The sequence below is a fragment of the Candoia aspera genome, chromosome 6 (genome assembly GCF_035149785.1).
Source record: "Candoia aspera isolate rCanAsp1 chromosome 6, rCanAsp1.hap2, whole genome shotgun sequence".
In the NCBI taxonomy this organism is placed as follows: domain Eukaryota; kingdom Metazoa; phylum Chordata; class Lepidosauria; order Squamata; family Boidae; genus Candoia; species Candoia aspera.
Window position 1 is genome coordinate 6,895,909 of NC_086158.1, and position 27,339 is coordinate 6,923,247.

At 44.6% G+C, this 27,339-nt stretch overlaps 1 protein-coding gene across 3 annotated transcripts in view; it reads right to left on the reverse strand.

Moving 5' to 3' along the window:
* The window catches only part of CLCN2 (chloride voltage-gated channel 2), a 95,838-nt gene that overhangs the window by 50,809 nt on the left and 17,690 nt on the right, over positions 1-27,339 (reverse strand). For 2 of the 3 annotated variants that reach the window (XM_063306362.1, XM_063306361.1), the window contains exons 2-4: positions 18,191-18,347; positions 1,240-1,371; positions 587-715 (exon numbers count right to left, since the gene is read on the reverse strand). In XM_063306362.1, the coding sequence (XP_063162432.1) occupies positions 587-715; positions 1,240-1,371; positions 18,191-18,347 (418 nt within the window). Of the gene's footprint in view, positions 1-298; positions 324-586; positions 716-1,239; positions 1,372-18,190; positions 18,348-27,339 lie in introns of those variants that run through there. The other variant, XM_063306363.1, reaches the window with a different exon arrangement.

The following is a 27,339-nucleotide window of genomic DNA, read 5'->3' on the forward strand; positions in this document are numbered from 1 at the left end:
AGTACTACGCATGCGTTTTCCCCCCTGGATAGGGGCCCCTTCCAGCTCGTCATCAGTACTCATGACAGGTGGTCTGAGAGTAGAAACAGATGCAGTTGGCCTTGTGTGGGCCCCACATATCCAGACCCACCCGTTTTTGGTTTCTTTTTAAAAAAAGACATGCTGCCGCAAATTGCCCATTTTCTGGTCAATTTGGGGTGCTTCGTGCAGGTGTGCAAAGTGGGAACAGGGGACGCTATGCAGCCCATGGCAAGTTTGGGCTAGGAACTTGCTTCTAAAGATTCAGGGCCGTGGATACCTTGGCTTGGTTCCCATTTGGGGGAAAAGAGTGATCATTCAAATACAGTGAAGCCCTTAAGGGTTCTGCAGAGGGGGTGATCTATTTAGGCAGAAACAAAAGCCTTTTAGGGGAATGCCCTGAGTTTGGGTCTCGGACAGAACAGAATTCTCCTTCTCCACAAGCATTCCGATACGGATCAGAGGAGAGATGTCCGGCACAAGGTGGTTTCCCAGTTGTCCCATCAAAACAGTTGGGCTTCCTGCCAAGCAGCTTTCTCCTCTCCCACCTCCCCAGCCCAGCACTCACCCACCGCCTGCGGGGCTAAGATCTGGGTGAAGCCAGCCGAGAAAGTGATGAGCACAATAGGGTAGGTAATCCAAGCCATGTACTGCAAGAAAATGTTGGTATCCAGCCCGCCGTACATCCACTTCTGGGCTGCACAGATATACAAAGCAAGGGATGGAGAGAGAAAGAGAGAAAGAGGGTGTTTGTCAATGCACAAGGGAAATCCTCCAAGCTGAGTTCCCACAACACAGGAGACTAAGCTAAAATGGATCAGGATTTGTGGGAACATGGCCATTGCCTTAGCAGACAGCACTAAGGCATTCAGCTATCGAATGGTTTATTTGGGCATGGCAGGCTCTGTGAGTTCAGCCATTGTATTTGGTAAGCATGGCCTCATGTTTTAACACAGTGTTTCTCAACCTCACCAATTCTAAAATGTATGGACTTCAACTCCCAGAATTCCCCAGCCAGCATGGGTCCCACCAGCCAGAGTCTCTGGTTTGAGATGGGTGGCTATACAAACTGAATGAATGAATGAGCCACACGAATCACATAAATAAAGTAAATAAATGAATGAATGAATGAATGGCAGAGGCCTCCTCTTCGATGTCATGAGCCTCAGATTCCTAGTCTGGGAGCACTGCCCTTACAGTCATGATTTGCAATCTTCTTACCTTGCAGGCAAGTTGCTATTGCAAAGTCCATGGCCCAGCTTACCAAGGCCATAAGCAGACCCAACAGGATGAGGAAGATCCAGTCTTCGCCCACTTTGGAGATGAGGAACTTTTGGCATCGCACAGTACAGACTGGAAAAGAGAGGAAAAAGGGGGCATGTGACGGGTGGAGAGGCCAGGACATCCACGGAGCTGCAGCACAAAGAAGCTGGGATGGGGGAGGAAACCTGGTCGCTCCATGGCTACGGGAACCATTCTTTTTCAGAGCAAGCTTGGGGGAGAACGGGTAGACATAGAGACACTCTGTTAGGGAACATAAGCAGAAGAGGGACAAAAAGAGGATAGACTTGCAGTATTTAGATGCTGGGTATAACATCCTTTAGCATTTAGCATACAAGGAAAGAAGAGATTCTGGCTAAGGGCTGTGCCTAACTCTCCCTCTGCCCCTTTCCTTGCCTGTCCACACTGATTTCCTCTCCTTGAACAGGACTCAAGCAATCATTTGTTCCAAACAAGATCAAAGTGTGGTTTCAGATTCTGCGCCAAGGGCAAAATCATAGTTTTTCACATTCAGACACATTGGCACTCTACGGTTTGTCAACGAACAGGAAATCAGTTTAGAAGGAACCATTTGAGATGGTCAAACAGAGCATGGAAACCGTAACTTGTATTTTCTCAGCAGGCCATTATTTAGCCCTAAGAACAGATTACACAATGCAGCTGCTATCTGTATTTTCCCACCCACCCAAATCCAACCGTTATCTTTTAGGGAAGCGGGCACTGCTGCCATGACTTTTCAGTGAGAAAAACCAAGAGTTCATAGCCAAGAAAAAATAAGAATATAGAAAAGACAAGAAAAAGAATATATTCTTTACTATATTCTTATTTTTCCTTTCTTTTCTATTTTTGTTTCTATTTTTCTTTTTCTTTTTTTTCTTCCCGCACTTTCTATTTTTTTCTCTTTATTCTTTTCTTTTTGTAGTTTGTATAAGATTCTATCTTTCTAATTGTAATGTTTAATAAAATTATTATTAAAAAACAAAAGAGAAAAACCTCGAGTTCCTAGCTGGGAGTAGAACGCATATTTTGGGTGATGAACATCCAAGATTTAATCCCCCGCACCTCACATTTGGGAAGAAAACCAGGAAGCAGGTGATAGGGAAGACCTTTTGCTGCAGATCTGGGAGCAGCCTATCCCAACCAGGTGCCTGCTAGAGGTGTTGGACTTCAACTCCCATAATTCCCGGTTCATGCTCTTTCTATGGGGAATTTGGGGTGCTTGAAGTCCATTGTTTCTGGAAAGCTTCAGTTAGGAAAGGCTGTCCTAGAAGGATGGTGGCCGGCAGGTAGGGCTACATAGAAAGATATTCTGGCCTTTGTTCCTGTTCCCATTTTACAGACAGTTAAAAGTTCCCATTTTACAGACACTAAGCTGAGTGAAGAGATGGTCCCCTAACAAAAGGCTTATTAGGCTGAATGCCAAGCTTTACAAATTTCTGGCCATTCACCATCTCCTGGAGTGTACCGAACTTCCTGTTCATTTGGCAGCTGCTGTAGCCACAGCTCCAACCTGGACAATGGCGAATTTCAGGGTTGAGAATCATGGAGCACAATCAGGGTCAGTGTCAGACGAGGGCAGAGCTGCAGGGAAGGGATTAACCAGCCCCCTTTTCTGCCATGCGTGACTGCAGGGGGTGGGGAGGCAAAACATACCATAAAGAGAATTCCTAGAGCTGTGTTTCTCAACCTTGGCAACTTTAAGATGTGTGGACTTCAACTCCCACAATTCCCCAGCCAGTATGCTGTCTGGGGAATTCTGGGAGTTGAAGTCCACACATCTTAAAGTTGCCAAGGTTGAGAAACACTGTCCTAGAGGAACCCCTCAGTAACAAATTGGCAAGCAATAGATTGAATACAACGAAAAAGCAAAATGTTTTGGAAATTACTAATTCAAAACAAAGGAGCAGAAGAGGAAAAGAGATGGTGAACTCAGAGAGTCCACACCTTTATCTTACATTTCTGTACACTAATGCATGAAGTATGAGTAACAAGATGAGATGGACATCATGAAGCACAAAGGCAACTACGATATAATAGGGATTAGAGAAACATGGTGGGACTGATGTTGTTTATTCGTTTAGTCGCTTCCGACTCTTCGTGACTTCATGGACCAGCCAACACCAGAGCTTCCTGTCAGTCATCTCCACCCCCAGCTCCCCCAGGGACGAGTCCGTCACCTCTAGAATACCATCCATCCACCTTGCCCTTGGTCGGCCCCTCTTCCTTTTGCCCTCCACTCTCCCTAGCATCAGCATCTTCTCCAGGGTGTCCTGTCTTCTCATTATGTGGCCAAAGTATTTCAGTTTTGCCTTTAATATCATGCCCTCAAGTGAGCAGTCTGGCTTTATTTCCTGGAGGATGGACTGGTTTGATCTTCTTGCAGTCCAAGGCACTCTCAGAATTTTCCTCCAGCACCACAGTTCCAAAGCATCGATCTTCCTTCTCTCAGCCTTCCTTATGGTCCAGCTCTTGCAGCCATATGTTACTACTGGGAACACCATTGCTTTAACTATGCGGACCTTTGTTGTCAGTGTGATGTCTCTGCTCTTAACTCTTTTATCGAGAGTTGTCATTGCTCTTCTCCCAAGGATTAAGCGTCTTCTGATTTCCTGACTGCAGTCAGCATCTGCAGTAATCTTCGCACCTAGAAATACAAAGTCTTTCACTGCTTCTACATTTTCTCCCTCTATTTGCCAGTTATCAATCAAGCTGGTTGCCATAATCTTGGTTTTTTTGAGGTTTAGCTGCAAGCCAGCTTTTGCACTTTCTTCTTTCACCTTCATCATAAGGCTCCTCAGTTCCTCTTCGCTTTCAGCCATCAAAGTGGTATCATCTGCATATCTGAGATTGTTAATGTTTCTTCCAGCGATTTTAACTCCAGCCTTGGATTCCTCAAGCCCAGCATGTCGCATGATGTGTTCTGCGTACAAGTTGAATAGGTAGGGTGAGAGTATACAGCCCTGCCGTACTCCTTTCCCAATCTTAAACCAGTCCGTTGTTCCGTGGTCTGTTCTTACTGTTGCTACTTGGTCGTTATACAGATTCTTCAGGAGCCATACAAGATGACTTGGTATCCCCATACCACTAAGAACTTGCCACAATTTGTTATGGTCCACACAGTCAAAGGCTTTAGAATAGTCAATAAAACAGAAATAGATGTTTTTCTGAAACTCCCTGGCTTTTTCCATTATCCAGCGGATATTGGCAATTTGGTCCCTAGTTCCTCTGCCTTTTTTAAACCCAGCTTGTACATCTGGCAATTCTCGCTCCATGAATTGCTAAAGTCTACCTTGCAGGATCTTGAGCATTACCTTACTGGCATGTGAAATGAGTGCCACTGTTCGATAGTTTGAACATTCTTTAGTGTTTCCCTTTTTTGGTATGGGGATATAAGTTGATTTTTTCCAATCTGATGGCCATTCTTGTGTTTTCCAAATTTGCTGACATGTAGCATGCATTACCTTGACAGCATCATCTTGCAAGATTTTGAACAGTTCAGCTGGGATGCCGTCGTCTCCTGCTGCCTTGTTATTAGCAATGCTTCTTAAGGCCCACTCAACCTCACTCTTCAGGATGTCTGGCTCTAGCTCACTGACCACACCGTCAAAGCTATCCCCAATATTGTTATCCTTCCTATACAGGTCTTCTGTATATTCTTGCCACCTCTTCTTGATCTCTTCTTCTTCTGTTAGGTCCTTGCCATCTTTGTTTTTGATCATACCCATTTTTGCCTGGAATTTACCTCCAATGTTTCTAATTTTCTGGAAGAGGTCTCTTGTCCTTCCTATTCTATTGTCTTCTTCCACTTCCGCGCATTGCTTGTTTAAAAATAATTCCTTCTCTCTTCTGGCTAAGCTCTGGAATTTTGCATTTAATTGGGCATATCTCCCCCTGTCACTGTTGCCTTTTGCTTTCCTTCTTTCTTGGGCTACTTCTAGTGTCTCAGCAGACAGCCACTTTGCCTTCTTGGTTTTCTCTTTCTTTGGGATGTATTTTGTTTCCGCCTCCTGAACAATGTTGCGAACTTCTGTCCATAGTTCTTCCAGGACCCTATCTACTAAGTCCAGTCCCTTAAATCTATTCTTCACCTCCACTGCATATTCCTTAGGAATATTAGTGAGCTCATATCTAGCTGATCTGTGGGTCTTCCCTAATCTCTTGAGTCTGACCCTAAATTGTGCAAGAAGAAGTTCATGATCTGAACTACAGTCAGCTCCAGGTCTTGTTTTTATCGACTGTATAGATGTCCGCCACCTTTGGCTGCAAAGGATGTAGTCAATCTGATTTCGGTGTTGTCCATCTGGGGAAGTCCATGTATAAAGCCATCTCTTAGGTTGTTGGAAGAGAGTGTTTGTTATGCAGAGTGAGTTGTCTTGGCAAAATTCTATCAGCCTATGTCCTCCTTCGTTTTGTTCTCCCAGGCCATGCTTACCTGTAATTCCAGGTGTCATTTGACTGCCCACCTTAGCATTCCAGTCTCCCGTGATGAAAATAACATCTCTTTTAGGCGTGTTGTCCAGTAGTTGCTGCAGGTCCTCATAGAACTGCTCTACTTCAGCTTCTTCAGCATCTGTGGTTGGGGCGTATATTTGGTTCACTGTGATGTTAGATGGCTTGCCCTGAATTCGAATTGAGATCATTCTATCGTTTTTTGGATTGTATCCAAGCACTGCTTTAGCCACTTGACTATTAATTATGAAGGCTACTCCATTTCTTCTGTGGTCCTGTTTTCCACAGTAGTAGATCTGGTGGTCATTTGATGTGAAGTGGCCCATTCCAGTCCATTTCAGTTCACTGACGCCCAAAATGTCTATCTTTAATCTTGACATCTCACCAATAACCACATCCAATTTGCCCTGGCTCATAGATCTTACATTCCAGGTTCCAATGGTGTGTTGATCCTTAGAACATCAGATTCGCCGTTCACCACCAGCACCGTCGGCCGCTAGCCGTCCTTTTGGCTTTGAGCTAGCTGCGTCATCACGCCTGGGGCTAGTTGAGCTCATCCTCTGTTCCTCCCCTGTAGCATTTTGACCATCTTCCGACCTGGGGGTCTCACCTGGGACTGATGAGGACACCTGATTTCAGAGGAACAAGCATCACAAGAAATGTGGTGGTGTAGAGCTGAATACCAAGAACGAACTCAACTGAACAGAGATCCACCAGATTGATGGTAACATGAGTGTTGAAAGGATCAGGGTTAAGATAAAAGAGCAAGCTATCTGTTGGAAGATTAATTCTGCCAGACCCAAGATGTCAGATAATTTTTTTACTTGTCTTGGTGATAATTTTCTTTTTCCAAAGGTTGAGTTGAACACTAGGTGAACTGCTGCTTTGCACTTGATGATTGCAAACAGGATTGGTTGAAGATATTAAAGTGGTGGGAACTTTGGGTGCAAATGACCACCTATTGTTACAGTTCTTATCAAAAAGTTTGCTTGGAAACAGCCATGGATTTTAGAAAGGCCCATTTTAACGAACTAAGAAAAAGTAAGGGTGTGATATGAAGAAAACCTTAAAGGTAAATATGTTGCATCTGGTTGAGACTTCTTGGAAAGGAAATTAAGCCTTGAACAATTAAAATCTAAATTTAAGTCTCAAACAAACTAAATCTCAAAGAGTACCAACGAAGAAGAAAACTAGGGGGGCTAGAGAAGACCAAATGCAGTCCCTCTCTTCAAGAAAGGAAAAAAAGAGGATCTCAGGTATTATCGACCATCAAAACCTGAAGAGAGATTAGAGTAGGTAGTAAAGCAGTCCATTTGTATGCTTCTTGAAGACGATGCCATGATTTTTAAGCGTCAGCTTGGCTCTGTCAAAAAACAGGACGTATTAATTATTTATAAGATGTATATGGCCGCCTCACTCATGTGATTGCAACACCAAGCAGCATACATCCATAAAACCAAAGGAAAATCCAAATTACAGTTGAAACCCATGACATCAACAAGAACAAAGCAACAATCAACATACCAATACTAGGTCCCATCAAACACACACTCCACCTCTCAAGATGGGTTCATCTATCATCCTGGCACAATGCCCAGGGGAAAAAACCAAGTTGGTAAACCAGTTTCCTAAAGGCTAACAGGGTCAGGCCCAAATGACTTTTGGGGTGGGGTGGGGAGAGTGTTCCAAAGGGCAGGCACTGCAACAGAGAAGGTACAACTTCTAGGTCCCAACAGAAGATGTTGCTTTATGGAAGGGACCTGGAACATGTCCATTCTGTACAAGCTCCACACTGAAGGAGTCTGGTAGCATCTTGTCTGGTAACAAATTTTATAAAAAGGCATAGGCTTTTGTGAGCTGATGTTTCCTGATGTTGACTATGGTAGACTAACACGGCTCTCCGCCTACATCATCCAAATGTAAATGTCATCTTCCTTTAGCAGACAAGAAGAACGCTACAGATACAACCTCCCTTGATTTCTGAAAAGCATTTGGCAGGGTTCTGTACGACAACCGTATGGACAAACTATTAAAGTGTGACCTACATGCATTACAACACGGGTAGTCCTTGCTTAACAACCGCGATCGGGACCAGAATTTTGGTTGCTAAGCAAAGCAGTCATTAAGCAAACCCAACCCAATTTTACGACCTTTGTTTGCAGCAGTCTTTAAACGAATCACCATGGGTATTAAGCAAACCACATGGTCATTAAGCGAGTCATGTGGATTTTGCTTGCCAGAAGCCTGCCAGGAAGGTCAAAAATGGTGATCACACGACCATGGGATGCTGTGACAGTCATAAATGCAAACTGGTTGCCAAGCACCCAAATCCTGATCACATGAGCACAGGGATGCTGCAATGGTCATAAGTGTGAGGACCGGTCACAAGTCAGTTTTTTCAGCACCGTTGTAAGTCCGAACCATCACTAAACAAATGGTTGTTAAGTGAGGACTACCTGTAAAGGTCTACAACTGGCTGGTTAACTGCATTCAGGCTCTACACTGAATTACAGAACAGGAACCAGTTCATCTCTGATAGCCCTCTTGTCCTTAACTGAATGATGGAACTAACCAGGAGGAGTTAAAAACCCAATCAGTCCTGGATCTGTTTCCGATTAAAGATAAATCCCTCCACCCTAATGCTGATTGGGATTCATACAACGTAGTCCTCTCTCTTTGACCCAAGAACACATGTTGTGTGAAGAGGGCTAGCATGCAATAAATACACTAAGCACAACCTCTCCTTTCCCAGACCAACGTTGTCCAATGAATTAACTACAGTTCTTATTTTCCCAGCCAGTATAATAGTTCTGTTCACACACCACCCTTAACAAGGTTGCATTTGCACAACATGTTGGTGCTAACCTTGACTGGTTTTTTGATGGCTTTGGTGGTGTGAATCCAACATGTTTAATTAGTGTTGGGCCAAGGCAGCATATGTAGATGTTTGTGTTTCCATGGATTGTGCTAACCCAGAAAATGGTTTAATTCAGTAACTAAATTAAACACATTGTGTGAATCCAGCCAGGAGTAAATCCAATCCATGCTGTTCTCAAGTCATTAACTTCTGGGGCATTTTGCCAATTCAGTGCCCAAACCTGTCACCCCTTCTGCCTCTTTTTTTATTTTGATAAGGACAAGAAGGGGGAAAGCCACGAATTTTTTTTTTTAAAAATAAGGAATTCATACAGGTTTCTGTGAAACAAAACCACTTCAGTTGGAGGATTGGTAGCCATTAAAAATCAAGAAAAAATGATTTTTTTTCTCAGTGGAACAGGACTGAGTTTCAATAATATTTAAATGGACACCCTGGGACACCAGTGTAGAATTCTGCAGAGGAATGTGTTACTTAAGTAGACAACCACACACACAAACATCTCTTCCATTTCACAACATTGAGCAACTACTGTGCAGTTTTACTGATATATTTCTGTGGGATTTAACCACTTCGCAATCATACTGTCAATATACAGATGGGTGAATCTCCTAGAGGGCAGATGCAGCAGCAGCCCCAAATGTGACTGCCTGAGAAATTGTCTTTTTTTTTTTTTTTTTGCATTTTTATGGAATATAACCTTAATGAGGAGGTGGACTTCATAATGCTAAGAAAGATTAAAAGTTTCTTTCAAGGTACATTGGACTATGACTATACTCAGAAGACCCACTAGGCTTTGTTCAGCAGAAGTTAATTAAAATTAGTTGGCCAAAATTGTAACCGAGGTTGACCTTTTCCTGCATTCTAGGCCATCACAATCAGGCTCCATTCATGCTCCCCGACCCAAGCCATTCTTGTGGTCCCTGGAAAGCAGCCAGAATTGGCTGCCAAACTCTACCTTTAAATGTGAAAGAAGAGGAGAGTTATTAAACACACAGGAAACAAGCTTAATGAATTGCATTTAATTTGTTAACTTGCAATTCAATCCATTTGAAAATAAATCAGAACTGAATTTAGGCTTTGTCCTGGCTCTGCCAAATTCTTGGTCCTGGCACTGACCATTTTGCGGAATGTGAACCCCAAGTATGAACCTTGCCCCCCAAAAAAGTGGTGGACTGATGAGATTGTCCAAATCTTGCCTAATTCTATACCCAACACTACAAACTGGCCCATTTCTACTCAGTACTCCTTCAGGATATAAATCAGAGTTGGTTCACCAGAGACTCCAGGACTCAAATTTGTTCCCAACTTTTCCTGCCTTCAGTGCTAGTATTCATGACTCTGACTAACACTGCTTTCCTCAAACATTATCTATGGATAAAGGAACAAATTGTTTCGCCACCCAATGTTTACATTTTGTTACTTCCCAATCAACGAGGTCAGGAGATGGAGAGTAACATGCAGCTAGGAAGCAATGATAACAGAGCCTTCTCCAACCTGGAGAGCCCTCGTCTCCACTCATGTGGCTTTCAGCTCCCAGAATTCCCCAGCCAACATGGCTGTTGCTGTTAGTTCTGGTTGTTGAGGTCCACATACTTTGAGGGTACCCAGTTGGAGAAAAGCTGTGCTAAGTAGCATCACCTCAGCATCCAAAGAAGGTGCTGAGTCATGGAGTATCCCTACCCCATGTGCCAGCTTTTTCAGGACGAAAAGTGTCATGCAGTGTCATGCAGAATCGGTGGCATGTCCTTGACTCAGATTATGAGAATCTCTGGCTGTCTAGCTTCAAACTGATCTGGATTAAGTTCCCTCCACCCACAAATGATCTCCGCAACCAACTGTTCCCTACTACTGATACCATCCAAGGATGCTGGAAACAGGAAGTAGAACAATCGCAGACTGTGAAGGAAACCTCAACTCAAACCTCTGCCTGACTTCAAACCCTGACTCATGAAAGTTTGGAATGGCTTGGAAGACAAGATGAAACCTCAAGGCGCTTGCAGCCAAAGGCCAGGGAGAATAGCAACTTCCCATGTTTGACAGAGCTTCTACAAAACAGCCACCAAAAAACAGTGCCACATAAACCCATCCTTGACTCTAGGAAAATACCAGCACCAAGAATGTTAAATACCATAAAATCAAAGAATTGGAAATGACCTTAGTTATCATCTCAGGCCAGGGTTTTTCAACCTTGGCAACTTTAAGATGTGTGGACCTCAGCTCCCAGAACTCCCCAGCCAGCATGAGGCCCAACATCTTAGAGTTGAGAAACACTGATCTAGTCCAACCCACTACTCACTGCAGGATCCACTGCAGCATCTCTGACAGATGTCCATCCAGCCTGTCTTTGAAGAACTTCTGACTCAACACGTCATTGGCAGCCTGTTTCTACTGGCTGACGGCTTATATACTGTCAGGAAGACCCTCCTAATGTCTATCCCGAACTGTCTTACTCGTAGTTGTAATCCACGAGTTCTGATCTTACATTCCAGGGCAACAGAGAGCAAGTCCACTCTCTCTTCTGTGTGACAGCTCTTCAGATATTTAAAGATGGCTATCACATCTCCCCTTCATCATAGGCTAAACATACCCAGATCCTTTAACCATTCCTCATAGGACTTCTTTTCCAGACCTCTTGGTATCTTGAATGTACCTCTGAATGTACTCCGATTTGTCACTCTCCTTTGAATTCTGGTGTGCAGAATTGAGCACAGAATTCCACACAGGGTCTGGCCAGGATAGAGTGGAACACTCCCTCTCATGATCTGGACTCTGCTTCCCAGAAGAGAGTTTGCCTTTCTAGCATAGCATAGAGATGCTGAAATGTCTTCTACCAGGACAGAGACTTTGCAATTTCACTATCAAGTTCAGTGTTTCTCAACCTCAGCAGCTTTAAGATGGGTGGACTTCAACTCCCAGAATTCCCCAGCCAGCATAGCATAGCATAGCTGGCTGGGGAATTCTGGGAGTTGAAGTCCACCCATCTTAAAGCTGCTGAGGTTGAGAAACACTGATCAAGTTGAAGATCAGAGCTGGCCAAGAAACATGCAATGATTTAGAAGGCATATCCTCTTATGTAATTTCCATGTTGCATGAAAAAGAGAGTATTTTAAAAATACATGTTGGGAAGAGAATTGGGAGAAGCATTAGGCCTTGAGGAAATAAGAACAAAGTCCTCCTTTTTGGGTTATTATATTTTGATAGATCTGGATTGATAGATTTGCAAGGGAAAGCCAGCCTTTGCCACTCAACTGCATAGTTGAAATGCATTTACTATTTTTGTTTTTTGAGTTCTTTTTATGCTGCTCCAATCAAAAAGACTCAGGAGTGGCTTGCATATACTCAGTGGCTGGGGGCGGGGGGAGGACCTTACAATATATCAAATGTGACACAAAAGGAAAAAGGGAGGAGGAGGGAAGAGGGAAAAACCAAACTCATATATTGATTCAAAAAATTAAAACATGACCAGCTGGATTCAATTCAGAAAATGAAGCCCAATGAAGCTTATCTTTCAGAAGGATTATTGGTGTGGCCATCTGACTCACCTTTTCTTCCTCTGATGAAATGGCTGTTCTTCCCAGCTAGGTATTGGCATCACCACATAATTATAGCTTAGCTTTTAGTGCATCATTTGGAATTATTTATTAGACAGGATAGATGGGCTATAGTCAACAGGAAGCAATACAAACCTAGATGTCTGAACCCATTAAAATAGCGACTACACTATTATGTGTGGAAGGATCATGGGAAAAAAATCTTGACGTGAATTTGCACAGCATTTTTTTAAAATCTGTTCAATCAGGTCTGATTCTTGGAGACTGCCTGGACAAGTCCCTGCAGTTTGCTTTGGAAGGTTTTTTGGAAGTGGTTGCCATTGCCTCCTTCCTAGGGCAGAGAGAAAGTGACTGGCCCAAGGTCACCCAGCTGGCTTCTTGTCTAAGGTGGGACTAGAACTCAGGGTCTCCCAGTTTCTAGCCTAATGCCTTCACCACTACGCCAGACTGACTCTCAGACAGTAAATAGCAGCAAAGAGACAGAGAAAGCTCCAACTTGGCCCTGCAGTCTTTTGGCTATCCAGATGCTGTGTGAACTGGCCATCACACTCAGCCATCACTGAGTTTAATTGGTGGGCATATCCTATTGTGTGAAAACAGCATTTGCCTTTTGTTAAACCAGGATTCAATACATTACATGAGGCCCACCTTAACTGGCCAGCTTGGTTCACACTGCCCCGTTCCACCTCCGTGGGCATTTCATGGCATGGGATCAAAAAGGTCACTAAAGAATCAAAACACATCCAGGCGTTTCTGCTTTGTTTTCAGGTTTGGGCCCAGCAGAATTGCCAATGTGAGCCAGCTTGCTCCTTTGACACTCAAACAGCTGAAGGAGCAAGACAAGGACACTTCTAGATGCTCCCATCCGGCCGGCCCATGCTGCCTGGGGCGAGCCGAGAGGCCAGTCCCAAATTCTGACTTTATGACTAAGCCTACAGCCCTTACCCCATTGCTATGACAGCCGTAGGAAGCCAACAGCTGGGCCCAGAGGGGGGCCAACAGTATGGATGCACCTCCAGTTAGGAAAACAGCCCCTCACACTCCTGCCCATCTGGTCACAGGAGGTGGCCACTTGTGCAGAGGGGAGAAATGCGGCCACATCCGAGGCCACGCCGGGACAGACGCGTTTGGAAACGGTCCATCTCCTGCGGCTGCCCTGGCGAGCTGGCAATATTTAACAGGGAATTTGCCTCAAGAACAATGCAAGCTGTGATCTCAGCAGTTGCTAAGGGAACTATTTTAAGGTCTTAGGAAAAGCCAGATCCCACAGACAATACGCGTGGAGGGGGGGTGTCTTCGGCCAAGCTTTGGGCAAAGGGGAGTCAAGATGGTTACAAAACTGGAAGGAACGTTCTAAAAGTTATTTGTTAGCCCCTGGTCTCTTTTTGAAGGACCAATGCCTCTTTGTTAAAATCAAGGCGTAAACGTGGGGACCCACCGCTGAGCTCATCCAAAGGGCCTTCTGGGACTGAACCATGTCTGAATGGAGCAACTGCAGGTTCCAGAAGCATGGGCAAGAAAACCGTGAGGCCAAAGGAGCTATGGATGGGGACTGAAGGTCCACAGACCCACACATTGTATGAACAGACACAACACTACGGTCAGTAAAGGCCCAGCCATAGTGTGGAGTCTGTGGTAGTGTTGGGGGCAACAAGTACATCTGTTGCTGAGGAAGAGGGCCAGCAGAGCTAGGAACAAGCATCCCAGCTGCCCCCACAAAACAACTTTTCCAAGATCCCTTTCCTTTTGTTATAGAAAGCTGCTTGCCCACAATCTCACTTCGAACCCGCATTCACACAACACACTTAACCAGGTCACTGAACAAAACAGCAGCTGCACCCCCAAGACACATGAATCTTGGATACTCAATTTTAAGCCTCCCCTTTTTGGGGGAGGGGGCTCAGTATGTTGCAGAAACCCAGCCCTTTCAGTTAGTTCACAATTCAGCACTGTCCAAATCCTGAAAATGGGTTTTTGGTGACCAGCTCCAAAGGACTGTAGGAATGCAGCCACACAGTTTCTCATACATGCATACATTCCCATACACAGTACCAATTTCCCAACGACTGGCTGAGCTAGAGCTCTCACTCCCCAAGACCAGAATGGCTAATCTGCAGAGACCGGGGACAAAGGTAATTGTAATCCTATATATCTGCAGGGTGTCAGATTAAATTCTGATGCACAATCCTTTCTTTAACAGCAGCGATATGTGATGGACAATACTTGTGAGGAGTGGCTTCTCTTAGCCTGTGTAAAACTCCCATCAAGGAACACCATGTATGAAGTTCTTCACTTGTGTCCAAGGATAACTACATTACTGTCTGGTTCACACAACACGCTTAACCTAATTGGCTATTAACCCAGGGTTAGCACCTTACTTTTGCAGCTGGCAGCACTCAATCAGCTTAGCTAAAAGTCACTGTTCAGGGGAACAGGTTCCCCACTCACCTTCTCGAGTTCTGCCTGGTTTCCCATGAGCCTTTGAGACAGGAGAGCAAGGAGAGGGGGCTTTGGTAGATCCCTAGTACCCACCCCACAGATCAGGCAAGTAGTGGTGGGATTGGTTTGGGATCAGTGTTTCTGGCTGTTAGGAGGCGACAGCAAATTTGTAATGGAGTTCCCAGCATTTTTGCCCCAGTTAGCCAGGTTTTGGGGTTTGTGCAGGGCTAACTAGAAGAGGGTAGTTGACTCACAATTACCCTAGCATAGTCTTGGTTTAAAGCTGCTCCTCTTTTGCTCCAGGACTGATTGGGTTCTCATAACACATTAGACCTCTAACTAACTGGGCAAAGTATATTGTATGAACTCAGTTACCAACTATCTAATTCAAGGGCATCTACAGGAGGAAGGATGAATCAAATAACAAAAGTGCATCAAGGCATCCCCATTCAAATTCTGCCCCTTTGGTGCATGTATCACACCATAACATAATAAAAGTACAGGGCAAAGTTTTCATCGTGACACAATAGTGCCCACTATGCCATTCTAATGCCATTGTGGCTAGCTCTGGACCCCTCTGATCTCATCCAACTTTTTAGCCCACTGCTATGACAGCTGCAAGAAGCCAACAGCTGGACTGGGGGGGGGGCGAGGGATCGAACCTTCTCCCAAGTTTTTGATTCAGAAGAAAGAAAAGCACACGAAGAATCCATGCCTTTCAAGCTGTGCTGAGATTTGAACTCTGGCATACTGTACCTCCAGAACAAGTCTAAAGGCCATTTCAACCGTTTGAAAAATGCCTACCTGGAAAGCACTTCTAGCATGGTCTAATCAAGCATCAGACTTAGTCCTGATCTCCTGAGACTTGGAAGCCAAGCCAGAGATCAAGGACCAGCTCATTCATTCCCACGCAAGCTGAACCTCATTGCTCTCCCAAATGTGGTAGGCTCACATTGACCATCAAGGCAGGCAGGTTTTTCTTGCCTGGAATCACAAGCTTTGAGATCACATTTGCCTGATTCCCTTCTGCCATTCACTCGCACACATCTCAGGAGCAGCTCACGTATAATCTGGAGAGGCAAAGCTCCCAACTGCGGCTCAGGGTGGCTTGAACCACCCCTGCTGGCCCATGATGGAAATGATCCTTTCATGCTCCCATTGGGCAGAGAAAGTTCCTTTTCTTTTCTGCCCTATAGGTAGTCCTTGCTTAACAACCATTTGTTTAGTGACGGTTTGGACTTAGGACGTGCTGAAAAAACGTACAACCGGTCCTCACACTTACAACTGTTGCAGCATTCCCCCTGTGGTCATGTGATCACTATTTGGGCATTTGGCAACCAGTTCACATTTATGACTGTTGCAGCATCCCGTGGTCACACGATTGCCATTTTCAACCTTCCTGGCCAGCTGCTGGCAAGCAAAATTCAATGGGGAACCACATGATTCTCTTAACAACCACGTGGTTCGCTTAACACCTGCAGTGATTCACTTAACAACCGCCACGAAAAAGGTCGGAAAATGGGTCAGATTTGCTTAATGACTGCTTCATTTAGCAACCAAAATTCCAGTCCCAATTGTGGTCATTAAGTGAGGACTACCTGTATTAAGCAAATCTCTTCCTCCATACACAGAGGATTCTTTGGGAGATACCTCCAGATCTTTCTGGCATGCCATGGAGAACCTTCTCTTGTGTTGCTCCAAGTTAAGGAATGGTGCTTGGCGCCATTGTCTCCATGTCTAAAAAGTCTGTAAAGATCCACCTCTCTCATCAGCCCTTCACTGTGGTTTAATTTTAGCATTCCTTTTAGCATTCCTTTTAGGGTACATTTTTAGCATTTTCAGTTCTGCTTTTAATTTTTTTTTTTAATGTTAACTGGCTTGAGTATTCACTAGAGGAGAAAAGTGGGCTATAAAGTGAGCATAAAGGAATACCTTTCTTGGTAAGTCAGGACAGAACGAAATCATCCCCACGGAGAGAGAGGAAAAAACGAAAGAGAAAGAAATGTAGGACAAAGCCAAAGGCATCAGCTCCGTGGTGGTTTTGAAGAACACCTTCCAGCTCAGGTTCTCTGTCTGATGTTGTTCTCTTCTGGGGCCCAAGAAAGATCAGCAGGAAACTGAATCTCCGACTGGCTTGCAGAATATGCATGCCCTGTTCCTGCCAATGATTCAGCCTGGGGCCCTGGGCTGATCAGGAGGGGGTTGTGAATATTCTACGTATTGTTAAAAGTCCTTTCCAAAGACAGAGGGAGAGAAAGGGAGAGAAGAAGAGAGAAGGAATTGAGAGAAGTGAATAGAAATAACTGGTCAAAGGGAAAGCCAAGGCCACCTTCACAAATGTCTGTGTCCCTAAATCACAGCACCCAAAGCAGCAGATTGTGCAAGAGATGTACAAGCCCTGGGGAGGGTGGAGCAAAAGGAGTGAAAGTCAAGACATTTTTACCAGAAATGCACTGGATTTACAGAACCCTTTAATCTAGGCCAGGGTTTCTCAATCTTGGCAGCTTTAAGATGGGGCTGGGGAATTCTGGGAGTTGAAATCCACCCATCCTAAAGCTGCCAAGGCTGAGAAACACTGGCCTAGGCAGAAACAGGGTTGAGGAGTTCGTGGTTCAGCATCTCGTTGGAATCCAGCCCGTTGTCTTAGCATGCCGTGTGAACCAGGCCCAGGCCATCACGTTAAGCTGTCATATAACGTAGAGATTTGGGGACAGAATGCTGCTTATACAATTGTGCTTTGGTGGCCCAAGTTAGGTTCAGCATGTTGTGTGATCCCAGCCCATGAAAAGCTGCACCACTGTGAAGACACACACACACACACACACACACCCCTACATGTGCATGGGAGTAAAGGTGCACCAACGAAAATGCCTGGCCTCTTGGTTTAGGGCCAGGATAGACAAATGTCAGCATGTAAAATGATCTGGGGTAAGGCAGAGATTTTTTTTTCTGAGAGTGCCCCCCATCCCGCCTTCCAAGCAAATTAACATCCACAGCACACATCACCTATCCTAACTGACTGCTCTAATTCGGATTCCCTGCATTCCCAATCCGCTTCACCAAACTGATGCATTTTGCGCCTCTAGAACAAGGTGAGGAGGACGCCATGGAGCACTGTAATCCAAACCCTTTATTTACAGGCCTGTTGTGAAGGATAAAATTAGCATGGAGAAAGACAGAAGCCTGGGCATTTGTTTGCAAACAAAGGCTGAGTTCATTCACGTTAGATCTTCATCCCAGATCACAAACCCTGCGTTGACATAAAATGCAATACCCAACCCATATGATGGCTGAAAATGATGCAAGCTACTAAGGTAATGACTGGGTTCCTCACAACATGGTCAGCCACTAATGACCCAACCGTATTTCAGCCCAGTCTAGCACGTTGGGAAAATTCACCTAGTGTGTAACTGAGCATTCCCTTCCTACAGGATGAAGAAAATTGAAGTATCCAGCTGTACATAGTCTGGATCCTTTCTCCCCAGTTGCTCTCATTCAAAGAGGTTGCTGGAAGGTACAAAGGCACAAGGTTTACGCCTGGCACAGGCATGCCCAGCACAGGCAGGCTGCTTACTACGGCAACAGGCACAGCGACCGTGGTCGTACTCCAGGAATTCAGAGGCGTGCGGCCGGTCCTTCGGGGAGAGTTTCCAGGGTTCCTGCTGCAACCGGACGCGAGCTGCTTCATCCTTAGCGAACGCTCCCAGGTCTTGGGTGTAGCGGCCATACATCTGGGAAGAAAAGAAACAGCAATGGGTCAAGGGCACTGCCCAGGAAGTAAGGAGAAGGTGGCTTAGTTTACCTTCATGTGGAGATCAAGAAGGATGCCAGAGGCACCCCGCGGAAACCCAGACACCTGTCCCTTTACCCTAGAATTTCAAAACAATGCGGTCGTTCCTGAATGGCTGAGATCCCACAAAGTGCATAACCTGGTTACTGAACCTGGGGTTTGGCCGGTCATGCACACCCAGCCTGTTGGGTTAGTTAACACTTTGTTACGCTGCACAAACCCAGAAAAGGGTTAATTCTGTAACCAGGTTAAATGCATTGTGTGAACACATGACTGACATTTCCATGATGCCCTCCCAGCCAGAAATGAGCAATCTCACCATTTTTGGAAGGGCCTGAGCGGATGGGGGCAACGATGCAAAGGGGCAGGTGGGGGGCAGCTGCACCCTGCATATCACTGAGCCCAAAATATTCAGTTTTTTTCCCCTGGATTTGGTGGAGGGAAAGTTTGGGCAAGGTGAACCGGCACTCATGCATAACAGAGGACGGGGGTTAATGTGTCCTGTAAACACCATAACCTGATCAGCGGCAGAGGGAGAGGAGGTCAGCAAAGACAGTTGCTGGTGCTACCCAATTTCAGAAACTGCATGGAGTACACACACAACAGGCGCAACCATGCTGGTTAAACTTTTGATGGCTCCATCTTCACCACCTGCTAGGTTTGATTAGGGTAAACCTTTCCTGGGAGTTTCAAAGCATCATGGGCTGGAAGAGTCGGAAGGGATCTTGTAGATCTCCCAGACCAGTGTTTTTCAAACATGGCAACTTTAAGATGTGTGAACTTCAACTCCCAGAATTCCCCAGCCAGCACACACTGGCTGGGGAATTCTGGGAGTTGAAGTTCACACATCTTAAAGTTGCCATGTTTGAAAAACACTGCTCTATACCAAAGCAAAAACACTGCCGTAGACCAACCCCTTCCCCATATCCACTGATTTTGTCGGTGGTTATTATTATTATTATATTTTTATCCTGCCTTTATTATGCTTTTATAAATAGCTCAGGGCAGGGAACATACCTAATGCTCCTTCCTCCTCCTATTTTCTCCACAACCACCACCCTGTGAGGTGAGTTGGGATGAGAGAGAGTGACTGGCCCAAAGTCACCCAACTGGCTTTCGTGCCTAAGGGAGGACCAGAACTCCCAGTCTCCTAGTTTCTAGGCCAGCCCCTTTACCACTACACCAAATCGGTTCCAGGCATTGTGGAAATACAGAGAGTAGATTAATGCAGGGACCAAGTGAAATGTTTTGTGCAAATGCAGCCTATCATGGCCCCTTGCCTCCTGAGTTGTCAACATGCTCCCAAACATGGCACAGGTGATGTAACTGTATGTGGGAATGACCTTGGGAGACAGGGGGAAGAGATGCTGCCTAGGGAATGGTCAGATAAGAGAGGGCATAGCGTGCAGCTGCATAAAAGGCCAAGAAAGAAACTCAGAAAGGAACTTCCCTAGCTTATCAGGCTGTAAAAGAGACAGGAGATTTGTACTTTCAGACTTGCCAAGTTTATGTTACTGTAGCCTTACAATAAAATAGAATTAGCTCATCTGGTCATGTTTCCTGTCTGGTCTACCTGGGAAGGCTGACAGGTGGGTATAGCAACCTAGCCCCTTGCTTGAGCTTCTGGTCCAATGGCCAGAGTCAGCTTTCTGAACAAAGATTGGCAGCAAATTTTCAGGTAATGCCCGTGCTTGATATATTGAACCCCTGGTGCATAGACATTAAGGAGCTGGTTAGCTTTAGCCGCTGTGTATTCTCATACAGACTGCTTCAAAGTCGGGTGTGGGGGTTAATTTTTGATTCCTCCTGTTCCCTGTCCCTCCTTTCTATGGAGGTCCTATGATGGTATGTGGGAAAGACCTTGGGAGACGGGGTGAGGAGATGCTGCCTAGGCAATGGTCAGATAAGAGATGGCATAGCCCACAGCTGGATAGTGGGTGGGGCAAGAGGCTCAGAAGGGACTCTCCCTAGGTTCTTGGGCTGTACAGGAGACAGAGGGAGATTTGTACTTTCAGACATGCAAGATTCTGTCAGTGTAGCTTTACAATAAAGCAGCATTAGCTCATCTGGCCGTGTTTCCTGTCTGGTCTACTGCATAAGGCTGACAGGTCCTTAACATCACTTCTCTTGAACCAAGAAAGGAAGCAAGGGGTCACCAAGGAAGGCAAAAATCTGGGGCTGCCAGTGCTATGGACCAGGTTCACACCCACTCTTTTGGCAGCAAAACAGCATCAGACGCTAACTCTTTTTCACTGATTGATTTGCACTCACGTGTACGCTGCCAACTCAAGCAACTGTGGAGAGAAAGCTTTGGGGGGGAGCTGAGCTGGGGGGGAGCCAGTTGGTGTCAGCCCCTCCCCACCCTACCACCAAGAGCCTGGAATGTATGAAGAATTTTATTTATTTATTGAGGTCTGCGCTCAAAGACGAGAGAGCAGCTAGGATGCCTATAATGTCGCTGAGATTAACAAAGCCTTAAAAAGATTCTGGCTGCATTCACCCTATACAATAACTGTATAACTTAACTGAATTTAGTACATGAATTAAGTCCAGTTTTGGATTTGTACAAAAACTCAGAAGCCGTAAGCTTGCCGAAATAGGATGGGTTGATTGAACTCACAAGGCTGCGCATGCACACATAAGGCGGCCATCACACGAAGCAAAATCTAGTTTATTTGAAGGGAATCACACCACATGCTAACCCTAAACCCAAATGAATAAAATGCAATCTGCATAACACGCTACGATGGTTATCCCCCCTTCCCACGATCTGAGATGCAATCAAGCTGACAGTTCATTAGTGCAGTTCCTTCTGTGTTTGACATTATTATACGGGCAAACCAGGTCTCTGAGAGGAATTTAAGGTTTAAAGATGTTATAAATAACATTCCCTAAATTTGGAAGAGCTTCAGATGCATGGTGCCTGAACTGTTGCAAAAAAGTGATGATACATTCCAGAAGGATATCTTTGTACCAGACTCTGCTGCCTGGGGAATTCTGGGAGTTGAAGTCCACACATGCTGGTTGGGGAATTCTGGGAGTTGAAGTCCACACATCTTGAAGTTGCTGAGGTTGAGAAACACTGCTTTAGAAGATGAAATTTCTCAGCTCTGAACCTTGGAACTGGCTCTTTAAAGCATGGTTTTGTATAGTCAAAGTCTAATCCATTGTTTTAAAACTGAGTTTTAGTAAGATGCACAAAATGTTACTAGGCTTGTACTGTCGAAAAGTAGATACATTTTATTGCTTTTTTCCCTCTTTCTTATACAGTATTCTTCTTCCTACACACCCTTGTTATCTTGTTCTTTATACTGTATATGTAGGTTTGGTTGAATGGTATTCACAAGTTTGTGTTGTTTATTCTTCTTCCTACACACCCTTGTTATCTTGTTCTTTATACTGTATATGTAGGTTTGGTTGAATGGTATTCACAAGTTTGTGTTGTTTATTCGTTTAGTCGCTTCCGACTCTTCGTGACTTCATGGACCAGCCCACGCCAGAGCTTCCTGTCGGTTGTCAACACCCCCAGCTCCCCCAGGGATGAGTCCGTCACCTCTAGAATATCATCCATCCACCTTGCCCTTGGTCGGCCCCTCTTCCTTTTGCCCTCCACTCTCCCCAGCATCAGCATCTTCTCCAGGGTGTCCTGTCTTCTCATTATGTGGCCAAAGTATTTCAGTTTTGCCTTTAATATCATTCCCTCAAGTGAGCAGTCTGGCTTTATTTCCTGGAGGATGGACTGGTTGGATCTTCTTGCAGTCCAAGGCACTCTCAGGATTTTCCTCCAGCACCACAGTTCCAAAGCATCGATCTTCCTTATTCACAAGTTTAGACATTTTTTAAAAAATCATTTGTGGCTTGGAAGAAAATTAATACAATTTAATTAAAGAACCAAAAAGGCAGAAACAAATAAGGTGGCAGACAGAGTCACACATGAGGGAGTGAATATGCCAAATCACAAAGTCCTCAGCCTCATTTTAGCTTAGCCTAATTTGTGGGTGAGTCCAGTGTGCGTGTGTTCATGCAAGTATGACTGCACTGTGCTTTCATCCACTGAATAAATAAAAATGGTTAGAGATACAAACATGCTCCTTCAAAGCAGCAGCACAGAAGCTGTAACGTGATCAAATTATAATAAAATCAAGACCCAAAGCTTTAACATTTTACCCAAACACATCCCTTTCCCCCAGTGATCTTCTGTTCGTCTTCGAAAAGAAAGGAAGACGTGTCCTTTTCATTGCTGGCATATTTTGCACGAAGGCAAAAGGACTGGAAACTTGACCTCCTGTTTAAGGCAAATGGCAAAGCAATCAAATTCGGGGAAAGGGGAAATTTGCCTTTGCCCATCCCAGTCACCCATGGCCCATCTTCTGCCTCTGTTGAAGCTGATCACTGGCTCACATGGCTAGTCAAGGCTAAGCAAACACCTTTCCCCAGCGATGCAAAAGCCCAACAATGCAAGACAGATAAGGCGGTTGTTGGCTGATCTGTAGCCATTGTTCCCCAGCACAATGCTTCTCTCAGCAACGAGGCCAAAAATGGGAAATGCTCCCTGATGGGACCCGTTGCCACCGGCAAACAGCTGGGTCAGATCAGGCCAGGCCGAGCACCCATGCAGCATCCTGGAGAGGTTAGTCTGGACAAGGGTGCTGTAGCTGCCTCCTGTATCATGGCCCTAGCCCTAGCAGGGGGTTGGACTGGATGTCCTCCAGGATCCCTTCCCACCCACCCAACCTTTGCAATATAAGAGTAAGTCAGAGAATATAAGAGTAAGTCATCAGACTAGCCCAGTATTTTTTTTTCCTCTTGTAATGGCTGTTCTCTGTCAGAAACCTAGAAGCAGGGTGTGCCGGACAGGTATTGCTTGCTTCCTGATGAGCAACTGAGATTTAGAGATATACTGCCCTGACCTCTGGAGGCTCCTTTTCTCTTCACAGTTAATAGCTGTTGCCACTATTAAAGAAACTATCTTTAGTCCTCACTCGGCCCCTCAGCTTGGAGCAAAGAGATGACGATGATGATAACAGGAACAATAATTTATTACATTTATATGCCACCCGACTCCCAGCAACTCTATTCCACCCATGAATTGTTTTTCTTTTGCCCCAAGGTGGTGGAGCAGCCCAGTTAGTAAGTTCCACTCAGGGCTTGCCTTATTTGACTTCTAGCCACTGTTTTCCTGACAATTTTACTCTATCTCATTTTATCTTTCATTTATTTTATTACCATTAAATGGGCCATCCTTTGCCGAAACTGATTTTCCCATTGGTCGGTTCTGTTATGAGAAAGGGATTGAGTGAAGTTAAGCAGGGGGTTTGCTAACTGTTGTTGTTATTATTATTATTTAAATTAGTTGCTGAACTCCAATGGACTACTCTTTAACACAGTGTTTCTCAACCTTGGCAACTTTAAGATGCTGGCTGGGGAATTCTGGGAGTTGAAGTCCACGCATCTTAAAGTTGCTGAGGCTGAGAAATGCTGCTTTCACAGGTAGTTCTGGCATCCTTGGGAGGGGCCAGGACAGACCCACCCATGCCCTGTTCAGCCCTGAGATAAGTGAGGAAAGGCCTCGGGCTTCCTACAGGACAGAAATGTCCAACTCGAGTGTCTTCCAAACAGGAACCTGCCGGCTCACTGCCTTCTAAGACTGTAAGATGTCCTTGAAGCAAAAAATTGCAATATCCTGTCCCTGGTTTTAGACAACTCAATGCCTTTTCTAGGATACTCCATTTGGCCCACATCCTAGGGAGCCCAGTCTCCCCCAATGTTTGCCACAAAGCCATGTCCTCACCAAACCACTTTTACCCTGCACACCCACGTGACCCTTTGGAGACATTCCATCGAGACTGTATTTCTGCAAACTTTTGAATTGCCTCCAGCTCTAGATCCACTCTTTTGTCCTGGGAGAATATCACTTTCATTATCCTGGAAATACCCCTTAAGCTGCCTAGGTGGATTGTTGTTGTTTTTTTGTGGCTTTGCTAATCTAGAGATAGTTATGTTTCCCTTTATTTGTGCTCACTGCTTTGCCAGGACATGGAGTTCTTCACCCGGGGCAGAGGACAAATCTGAGCCTCAAACAGTCCTTGTGTTTTTGGAATTTCCTTGTACCAGGATGCTACAGGCATCTGAAATCCTGGATGTATCCATCAGCGATTTATCCATTCAGTCTGCAATCTCTTATTGTGAATCTGCCTCTAATGGCTGGGAGACCCAAGCTAAGTTTTGGTCTTTTCTGTTTTTTCTCCATCCCTTACAGGTAGTCCTCAACTTATGACCATTTGTTTAATGACTGTTCAAAGTTACAAAGTGCTGAAAAAAGTGACTTGTGACCTGTCCTCGCACTTATGACTGTTGCAGTGTCCCTGCAGTCAGGTGTTCAAAATTCAGGTGCTTGGCTGGTTCCAGGGGCTTCTGACAAGCAAAGTCAATGGGGGAGCCAGATTCACTTAACAACCATGTGATTTGTTTAATGACCATGGCAAAAAAGGTCATAAAATTGGGTATAACTCACTTAATGACCACATCGCTTAGCAATGGAAGTTCTGGTCCCAACTATGGTCGTAAGTCGAGGACTACCTGTATTCTTTTACTAGTTCGTTCTTTCTACTAGCATACAAGTCCTCTTATCTTCAGTCCAAAAGAACACAAGGAAGCCTTTTAGGAATTTTAACTTTTGTTAAATTTGCTTCATCTATCTTTCATTTCCTTTTACCAATATATAAACATACATACATGCATACATACATATATACTTACATACATTAAGTAACAATATAACGGATATCTTAACATTAAGTAATTAGTTTGAAACTATTATCATACAACTAATACTTTGCTCTGAATTGCAGTGGTTTTTTTTTAAATCTTATATTCAGCTTTGAAAACTTTAAAAACCTGATGCTTGTAATACTGACATCCTAAATGGCAATTAATACTGATAGAACCTTTACTTTTCTCTTTTTATTTTCAGTACTTTAAGCTTCTTGAGTAATAGAAAGTTAATAATTTTAGTCATACGACGTAAACATTACTGTATTGGAATTGGCACTGAAATACTACAGTGAATCAAGATGTACAATATTGCAATAAAAAGGGGAAAAAAGAGCCTGGGGAAGCAATGCGCACGTTCCCTTTCCTATGTGGTTGAGAAGTCTAGCTATTCAAGCTTCAGCACAAGAATGGCTTTATAATATTAATTAAGCAAGTGATGCATAGCGTATGTGGTAGAATCCTCTCAGAATGGTCCTATTTCTAAAATACTAATTTTCTGAACTGCGTTAAAAAAAAACACTAAGAGGGTTACACCTGTGCTTTTTATTAGCTCAGCCAAAATGATACAAAAGGATGAGCACACTTTTGAATACTCCGGAGCAGTGTTTCTCAACCTCTGCAATGCTAAGACGCGTGGACTTCACAACTCCCAGAATTCTGGGAGTTAAAAGTAGGGAATGCCTAAAAGTAGGGAATGGGTGTGTCCTTATAATGTGCTTAAGCTGGACACTGTACAAACTCATTTTCCAGATTTGTCCAAATAGGCTGAACCATAAACTAACCGGGCTTTCATGTTGTGTAAATGCAATCACTAGATTTTTACCTGACCTGGTTAAGGAAGTTGTGTGAACACAACCTGCCTGTTGTGGAAGTCCATGGGAGGGAGGCTTCTCTCAAACTACTTTCAGTTGTCTGAGCTCTTAGCTTTCCCATTTCAGCCGATCCTAAATGAAGAACCGAATGGGACCATCACAAAACGGTTTTCTTGATGCCAAATTCTACCACTTCTGAGGAGCAGACAGAGGACAGAGAAGGAGATCTCTGATTTTTAAAATATTCAAATATAGAATTTAGCACAAGTTGCCAGTTCCCTGCGGGAAATGGCATCTTTCTCCTGGATTCACCTTCATTTTCAAGAATTGTACCTTCACACGCTTGATGCAGAGCAGGAGGCGAATCTGATGGCCTAAATCAGTTTCTCAACAAGGGTTCCGCGAAAGGTCGCTAGGGGTTCCCTGGGAGATCACGATTTATTTAAACAATTATTTCACATTCAGGCAACCTCACATTAAAGAGGCATGTTGCATTCTTTATTTTTAGTTTAAGAACACAGTTGATGTCATGAGTAAGGATGGCGAGCAGGGGGCTCCCTTCCAGACTGTTAAGCGCATGCGTAGCACTGAGGAATTGGGCAGCCATTCCAAGAGGCACAGATTGGGACCGCCTTAACCTGCGGGGTTTATATGGCTGGGTTTTTCCCACGCTTGTTCAGTTTGTTAGGATTACTGTTATGTATTAGCAATAAAACATTAGAGAACAGTTCCCTGTCTCAGAGTGTTTCCTGGGAGTCAGGACAGTTAATGCATATATATACAGGCCTACCCATGAAACGAATATAATGATTTTGTAACTTCTGGCCTGTATTTGAGCCCGAATGGGCAGGGTTTCCCCGAGGCCTGAAAAATATTTCAAGGGTTCCTCCAGGGTCCTCCAGGTTCCTCCAGGTTGAGAAAGCCTGGCCTAAATAGTTTTTTCCAACTCTATGATTTGATGATTTTAGGATTCAGTGAGCTACTCCAATGGCAAAATTATTCCTGCCCCACCATGTATATATAAAGGGTGGAAACATATTGAGCCTGTACGCTTTTCAAGGGAGAAAGATAAGTTATTTTCCTTGAACATTAATATGGTTTTCAAAGAACTGAGGACATCCATAGCAGTGGACAAGCCAACCCACTGCTAGGGATCAGAAGAGCTAAGAGGAACATCCATGATCAGTGGCAGTCTACCTCTGAATCCCAAATGCTGGAAAAAATCTGGGAAACTCGACCCCATCTACACCTGTGCTATCTGCTGTGGGATTCAGCAACCCAGATCTCTGCCGAATCAAGTGTTTTATACTCCTTTCATGCAAAGATCTACAACCTCCACAGGGTGTG